Raw genomic sequence first — 8,252 nt, forward strand, 5'->3', positions numbered from 1 at the left:
ACGGGGAAATAGGTTTGTTCTTGGCGGTTGTCTACTTGCCTAGCTCTCATTTACGCACATGCAGAGCTACAAGTCACTGCCCTGTAGGAACCTCGGTTTCCTCCTGGAAGAACCGGGAACCCAGGAGCCAGCAGCCCAAGGAGCTCGACCACGAACCCAGAATGGGGTCTGGACAAGTGATAGGCTCAGCCAGGGCTCTCCTCGCAGACAAGCTCGAAGAACTACATTTCCCAGAATCTTTTGTCCTCGCATGGACTACATTTCCCAGAGGGGCTCGCGACTGTCCCTGCCCCGCCCCTCCCGGAGCTACGTGAGGCGTCGGGCGTCGGGCGTTTGCCGTTGGCTTGAGCTGATTACCCGCCAGAGGTCCGCCAGAGCGGCACCGCGTGGAGTCCCCAGCGGAAGCTTCTGTCCGGTCGTGGCAGTTCCGGAGCCTCCAGCCTGCGGCCCGCGGAACCCCCGATGCCTGGGCGAGGTGAGCGGCGGGGGGTAGGCAGGATGCGGGAGGGAGGACCGGGCTTCGGGAGGATCCGTCACCGGGGCATGGGGCACAGGCCCAAGAGACGCGAGCCGGGTCTTTGTGGGCGCCGGCGGGCCGAGAGCCGGGCACCCCTGGCTCTGTTCGCCTGCCGCCCCCAGCCATCCCACTGACGTGCCCCTGAACGAGACAGGTCGGACAATTCGTCCCCAGTGGCTGGACCCAGCCACCCTCCTGCTTCTTTCCGACCAGTTCCCAGCGCGCTGCCTGCTCAGCGCCTGCTGGCATTTGAATTTGTTTCGGGCTGGCAGTGAACGTGAGAAAATTATTTCCTCCCCTTACCATCACCCCTGCACTTCCGAGTGACAGGCTTGTTTTACGCGAGAAGTGAGTCGCCGGCTTCCCCCAGTGGCAGAGCCAGGACTGGACTCAGGTCTTTGGTTTAATGTGCCCTTTCCTCAAGACAGCAGCCCCTCCCCGCCATAGGAGAGCTGATGTTTTCCCTTTCCGAAGCAGCTTTCTCTAGAAATCTGGAAATTGTTTCCTTGACAGGAGGGGGAGGAATTGGGTGGGAATGCTTGAGGTGGAGAAAAGTTGTCACATGCACGCAGGGAGGTTAGAGCAGGTGCTCTGGAGCCCGCGGTGCCTGGAACCCTGGTGCCACCCTCCCTGGCTGTGTGGACTGGGACAAGTTGCTCCCACTCTGCCCTCAGTTTCCTGATCTATAAAATGGGGTGCTGACAATGCCAACTGTGCTGTGGGCCTCGATGATGTATTGATAGGTAGTGCCTGGCACGCGGTGAGGCTCAGGGAGTTGCTGCTACTGCTGATAGAGTCCTAGGACTTTTCCTCTGAGCCAGGGAAAGAGCTGGGCCTGGACCAGGATGACCCAGCCCTTCTCTCTGGTCCTGTCTAGCCCTCGTTCCTTCTGACTTCCTTCTCTGGGGGCACTTGGCATCATTTTCAAGTGGTATAAAGGTTTCAGAGCTGCTGATTCTGAGGTCTAGAAAGCAGAAGGGGCTTCCTCCTGGTTCCCTTTTTCTTCTCTCAGATCTGGCTTCTGGAGACTTCTCCCATCCTAAGGTGAAACTGCCCAGAAAGAGGACATGGCTACTGAACAGAGGGAAGCAAGGTCTCGGGTGAGTTCATTGCCATCTCAGGTCTTAGAGATAGATGGGTTTTTTTTTGTTATTTTACCCTTAAACTGAAGTTTTCTCCCCAATACAGTCTTCACCAGGATTTGGAGCCCATGTCCTTCTGCCTTGGAAGAGTTGGTCCACCCTGGTGGATGGTGGATTGCATAGGGAATGCTTGCCTCCAACCCCCCAATCCATGGCCTGTGTTTCTCTTTTTTTTCTAATAGACACTCTTTTATTCATTAATCTCAATTCACTGTATGATTACTGAATTGATAGGTAAGATGCCACATGTCTTATACCACTTGGGGTCAGAACAAACAAACATGCACACTTGGCAGAGCTCCTTTCTGGCCTGTCTCCTTTGCTCAGTCGTGTCCCCCTCCCTACCCTTGGCCAGAATGCTTTTCTTTTTCTTTCCGCCCCTGAGAAATCCTCATGATACCTTCGCCAGGCTTTTCCCAGTCCATAGTTTTTAGTTTTTCTCCATCTTAACTTTCTGGATCATGTGCCTTGCTTCTGTCACTCTCTTGAAAACTGATGTTGACCTGCCATTTTCATCTTTATGTTGTGAGAATGAGGGTGGGACCCCATCCAGGTGAGCCACTGTGTGAACAAAGGATAGCCATGCTGGTGGGGACATAGATGGAGAGGTCTCTTGACTCCAAGAGCAGAGAGAAGACTCCTCAGGAAGCAGCAGTGTATGGGATATCATGGGATATTGGTAGTGGAGAAGCAGTGTATACGGTGATTCCTCAGTGGGGCTTTTGAGCCAGATGGCCAGGTTTGTGCCCATCTCCTCTGTTGCTGTTAATGGGTCTTGGGCAAAAAACTCCACCTCTCTGTGCCTCAGTTTCTTACCTCTCTGTGCCTCAGCTTCTTCACCTGTAACATGAATACAGCAACTGGGCCTACCTCAAAGGGTAGATGAGAGGATCCTGGGAGTTAGTGCATGGAAAGCATTCTTATCAGGGCCGGGCACATAGTAGATGTTCAATATGTGGTGGTTGTGGTAGCTAAACGATGTTATTCTAGTTCATGATGTCTATCTATCTACTGTTGGTAGATAGAAATGACTATAGTGTCCTTCCTTTACTCATCCTCATCTAACAATAGTAGTTAACGTTGCTGGGGAATATCCTGAGGGCTTCACCTTTGTTCTCACTGTCATAGCGAAGCAGAAGTTATTACCCCCATTTTACACTTGAAACTGAGGCTCAACGAAGTCAGGCAACCTGAAATCAAACCCAGGTATGTCTGGCCTCTAAGTTCATGTTAGTTATCATCCAGCCTTTCCTCTGGTACATCTTTCAGAACACAGGGCAGGCCTGGCTCCCAAATGACCAGAGTTCTCTGCAATGTGATGTTGTGTATCTTTTGGACCCATGAAATGTGGTAGTGGTTGATCTTCTGAGACTGTGGCTAGGACCTGCCTCTGCATATTTGGGCTACTTTTTTCTAAGCCCTTCCCATTCCATTCCAACAGAGCCAGGCTGCTCTCTTACCCAGAATCTTCTCCATCCCTGCTTGTGAGTCCTATGTGACATTTCTCCCTAACCTCACCTGCTGCCGATATGTCAGTACTATGTGGAATTGTGTGTAAAACTCAGTGACAGGACGTTTAAGACCAGAGAGAGAATATACCCACCAAGTGCTGGGTTAAAAGAAAACTTCAGTTATCGTCTTGTCTCTGCCATTGATAAAGTATGTGACCTGGTGTCTTAACTGCCCTGGACCTTGTGTTTCTCATCTGTAAAATGAGGATTGAACGAGGAAATAGTATATGGTCCTGTCCAGCGACACTTTTCTTGTTCAAATTGTTTCACGCGTTTTTCTTGTCTGCCAGTTGGATTGTAAATTCTTTTGAGGGCAAAGATCATTTCTTGTATTCCCTGCCATGTGCCAATTAATTATCTTATTATACATGCACTGCATGTTAATGTTAAAAATCTCAGAGAATAAAAACGTAAAATCACTCTTACCCCAACATCTTGAGATAATCATGGTCCTACCTTTGGTATGCAGCCCTCAGAATAATTGTCTGTGTACCTTTCTTTATTTATTATTTATTGATGTACATGTGTACATATGTATGTATGTATATTTTTATTTTCTCATTTTAGCTTTTTATTTTGATAAAATACACATAAGATTAAACTCACCACTTTAACCATTTTTGAGTATATTGGCATTAAGTGCGTTCACAGTGTGGTGCTACCATCACTGCTCTTTACCTCCATTGTATGGATTATCATTTATTACTTAAGCCTATGAGATAGGCGTTGAGAGGCAGTTCCTTGGATTGGAATTCTACCTCTACCACTGACCAGTGATATTGTGATTTATAATACGAAATATATATTTGGTCTTTGTCCCTGTTCCTGGCACATAATTTCCAAAACCCTTGTGATTTCCTAAGTGGTTAGTAATATATGCTTTTTATCCCTGAAATTACTTCAGAGCAATGAAGGCACAATGGGTGTGTTTTGTATCCACACCAGAGTTTATGTTAATGAGGTTACTTTTGTACCCCACCTAAGGATGCGGGCTGATTGCCAGGGGAACCAACCTTGATTAAAGTGTTGGAATTTTCAGTCCTGCCCCCCAATAACCCCTCTTATCCATCTGTCACCACCCTAGGAGATGAAAGTTGCATCAGTCGCCAATGGTCAGTGATTTAATCAATCGTGCCTATGTAATGAACCTCCATAAAAACCCAGAAGCGTTCAGAGTTCTTCCAGGTTGGTGAACATGTAGAGAGTCAGAGAGAATGGTGAATCCCGAGAGAGCATGGAAGCTGTGCACCCCTTCCCTGTGCCGCTCTTTCACCTGCCAGTTCCTATATCTTCTTTTATAATCAACCAGTAATCTAGTTAGTAAATGTTTTCCTGAGTTCTGTGAGCCACTCTGGCAAATTAATCAAACCTGAGGAGAGGGTTGTAGAAACCTCCAATTTATAGCCAGTCAGTCAGCAGCACAGGTAACAACCTGGACTTGTGATTGACATTGAAAGGGGGCCAGTCTTGTGGGAATCTGACACTATCTTCAGGTGTCAGAATTGAGTTTAATTGTAGGACACCCAGCTGGTGTCCCACAATTGCTTGGTGTGTGGAAAACCCCCCACATCTGGTGTCAGAAGTGAAGTAGTGTTGTATTAAGAGTAGCGGAGACATGCAGGAGGAGTGAGTTTTCCCTTCATACCAGCTGTGTGACTTGGATAAATTTCTCTTTGTTTTCTCTTGTGTAAAATGGACACAATAATAGTACCTTCTTCATAGGGTTGTTGTGAAGATAAAATAAAGATATACACTAAAGGTTAATATAAAGCTCTAAGAATAGTACTTAGCCTGAAAACAGCATTCAATAAATTATAGCTATTTTAATTTCCATTATTACTGTCCTCAAGCTTTAGGGAGCACAGAGTGCCTTCAGTTATTTAACCTAGTCTCTGTCAGTGATTATTGAGGTTGTTTCCATTTCTTTGCTGTTACTAACACCATGATAAATGTCCTTGCATGTGCATTTTTGTTCAGTGTTCATTATCAAACAAATATAGTAATTGGAGAGTTAAAGAGTATGCACATTTTAAAGCTTCTAATGTATGTTATCAAATTGCCAACAGGAAGATTATTCTAATTAACACTCCCACTAATGGCCTTAATACCTCCACCCACCTCTTGTAGCAGTTAACTCGGAGCCTGGTTCATACTTCCTGCTACTCAGTATCTATTTGTCATTGGTCAGTTGTTCATTAAGCAAATGACTTGGAACCTTCAGAACCTAGAATAATATAGAAGCATTTCATGGTAGCCCGTCTACTCCCCACTGCCGCCTTTTTCACCCTGTGTGATGGGTGGTCCTGGGTGAGCTGAGATGCTTGTCTCTACAGGTGTCAGTGACGTTTGAAGATGTGGCTGTGTTCTTTACACGGGATGAGTGGAGAAAGCTGGCTCCTTCTGAGAGAAACTTGTACCAAGATGTGATGCTGGAGAACTATAGTAACCTTGTCTCATTGGGTAAGGAAATTTTCCCTGTAGATACAGAGTTCAGAAATTGGGATACCTCAGCATCTGATTTCCTGGGTAAAAGCCCTGGGTCATTAAAAACTTTAGCTGAGTTTTGCCTTAGCACTGTGCAAACTGGATCTCCATAAATAAACCTGAAAACCTTTTTCTCCCTCGTAGGTATGGAATTGCCCCATGGATGGGACAATCTACAGAGCTGCACATTAGAAATTCCCTCACTGCAGGCAACTTTTTCCCACTATGACTGAACTATGATGTGTTTGCTCATCTCTTAACAGAGAGCATCCCTCAACCTTTTTCTTTGACCCAACACTGGCTTTTTTCAATTCTCTTTTACAGGGGTCAGCAAACTTTTTCTGTAAAGGGCCAGGGAGTAAATATTTTCAGCTTTGTGGGCCACATATAGTCTCTGTAACGTATTCCTTTTCTTTTTTTTTTTTTTGAACCATTCTTTGCTCAAGGGCCATGCATAAACAGACAGTGGCCTAGATTTGGCCTATGACCCATAGTTTGCTGACTGCTGCCATCTTTCAAAGGGAGCCAGATAGTGTTTTCTCATTTTAAACAAGCTACTTGGTACATAATCCTTTCCACAGATACCTGTTACAAATATTAATTTAATCTGTACATTTAACATACATGTAACAGTATATACATATTCCCTCTTGTATAGAAAGCTATTAGCACCCTGTTAATCAAGTCTGCATGTTTATCATACTTCACTAACATACAACTAAATGTTACATTGCCCCTTGCTTTTACCCTAACACACCCCTCACATTGTGGGGGCACAACTGGAGCATCCCACAGAAGTTCTCTGTATCATCCTTTGAGTTTTCCGCTCAGATCTCAGATACCTCTTTGTGTCAAGGCAAAATCAAGTGTTTTTTTTCTTTTTCTTTTTTTTTCTTCTTTTTGGTCTATGAGCAGGACTCCCATTTTCCAAACCCGAGGTGATCTCCCTGTTGCAGCAAAGAGAAGATCCCTGGAAGGTAGAGAAAGAAAGCCCTGGAGGCTCCTCTCTAGGTGAGTGGGTGCGGAATGTCTGCAGGCAGCAGTCTGGTAAGTGAGTGCATGTGCAACTCGGAGATGTTGGTCGGGGAATTTTCTGCAGGTTCTCAGTCCTGAAGAAGTTTTGGAGAAGGGATGCTAAGGCCCCTAGTCACAAGCTTCCTCTTCTTCTCTGATAATTACTGCACAAGTGAATCTCTCAGGATCTTTTCTCTTGTGATTTCCTGTTGTTTCAGAGGAGGGCTACATTGTCATGCATTCATTCAGCAAACTTAGTGCATTTAAGGAACTGCAGATAATTCATTCAGACTGAAGCTCAGGGTATATGGGAAAAGAAAGAGATGAGGAAGGAAATGAGATTAGAGAGCCAGGTGGGGGCCACACTATGAAGTGCTTTGGTACAGTTCTTAGGGATGGGAACTGTCCATGGATGACTGGAAATAATTGAAGAGTTTCAAGCAGAAGAGTTGTATGGTTGTTGATATTTTAGAAAAAATAGTCTGAGTCTGAGATACTTTAAACGTCCTTCAGTAAAGGCTAAAGAAGCTGAGGTGGGTCCCTACACTGGCACACAGCACCACAGTCAGAAAGCAGCAGCACTGGTGTGGGCAGAGCTCCAAGCTACGTGAAGGACTAAAGCAAGTTACGGTGCATTATTATGACATATCGCCATTTATGTGTAAAGAAAATTAGGTGGGTGTTTGTCTATATGCATTATGTGCGTGTAAGTGCCAAGAGAAAGGTCGGGGGACACCTAAGCTGGTAACTAGTTACATTTGGATTGGGACTGAGAATGGGCATTGATGAAAGGGGACTTTAGTTACATGCAATGTTATTAAAATTTTCACAGAGAATATATTCATGAGTCCTTATTACACAGTTTCAATTAACTAAGAATGGTTACTTTGGAAACACTGTTGGTCCTAGATTTGAAGTGAGGAAAAACTAGAGGTGGGAACCTTCTGGAGATTATTGCCTAATGTAGGCAAGACATTACCTGGAGGAAGGCATGTGCAGTGAGTTCAGGAAAGAGGAGAGGTCCCTTTATTAAGGGTATAGGACAGGTTCGGTGTGGGATGGGTTTCATTTGAAATGTTAGTGAAATATGGGTAGAGGTCACCAGTGGACAGCTGTAGAAGGTAAACAGGGTCAGAAGTCAACAGGGAGGTCAGGGAGCCATCAGTGCAAAGGTGGCATTTGAAGCCTTGAGCTGAGCAGATGAGGGACCGGAGGAGAGGACAGAGTCCCAGGAAACCTCAGTTTTATGAGGTGGGTTAAGAAGGAAGAATCTGTGGCTGAGCCTGAGAAGAAGTCACCAGAGGAGAAAACTGGCAGATTGGGCTGTCATGGAAGTTGAGGACTGAGAGCTGTTGACTTGGGGAGGCCAGGGCTCTGGGGGAGCCAGGTTCTAAGCCTCGCTCACTGCTTCCCTGTCCCGTGATAAACAGCAGTGCAACCTTGGACAGAAGGATGCAGGTCCTGCCCTGGCGGAGCTCAGTGGAGGTGGAGGCTAATCGCACACAGGGCTGTGGAATGACAGCCTCCGGTGAGGACCTCGGGGGAAGAGCCGCAGGTGCTGTGAGAACGTGGAACAGGAGGGGT

The 8,252-nt window shown here is 46.1% G+C and overlaps 1 protein-coding gene across 1 annotated transcript; it reads left to right on the plus strand.

The window, feature by feature from the left end:
- The first annotated feature begins 375 nt into the window (after window positions 1-375).
- Window positions 376-7,793, plus strand: LOC309798496 (zinc finger protein 354A-like). The gene is made up of 4 exons (XM_082646658.1): window positions 376-475; window positions 1,530-1,617; window positions 5,504-5,630; window positions 6,570-7,793. The coding sequence occupies exons 2-4, from the start codon at window positions 1,585-1,587 to the stop codon at window positions 6,707-6,709; spliced, it is 300 nt and encodes a 99-aa protein (XP_082502784.1). The 5' UTR covers window positions 376-475; window positions 1,530-1,584; the 3' UTR covers window positions 6,710-7,793.
- Window positions 7,794-8,252: the final 459 nt, after the last annotated feature.

The sequence above is a fragment of the Mesoplodon mirus genome, assembly GCF_964341445.2.
Source record: "Mesoplodon mirus genome assembly, contig: HAP1_SCAFFOLD_3722, whole genome shotgun sequence".
NCBI classification, from domain to species: Eukaryota; Metazoa; Chordata; class Mammalia; order Artiodactyla; family Ziphiidae; genus Mesoplodon; species Mesoplodon mirus.

Coding starts and splice junctions, on each gene's coding strand:
- LOC309798496 (XM_082646658.1), top strand. CDS start 1,585: ATGGCTACTGAACAGAGGGAAGCAAGGTCTCGG. Junction 1,618..5,503: donor AGAGGGAAGCAAGGTCTCGG/GTGAGTTCATTG, acceptor TTGTCTCTACAG/GTGTCAGTGACGTTTGAAGA. Junction 5,631..6,569: donor TAGTAACCTTGTCTCATTGG/GTAAGGAAATTT, acceptor GTCTATGAGCAG/GACTCCCATTTTCCAAACCC.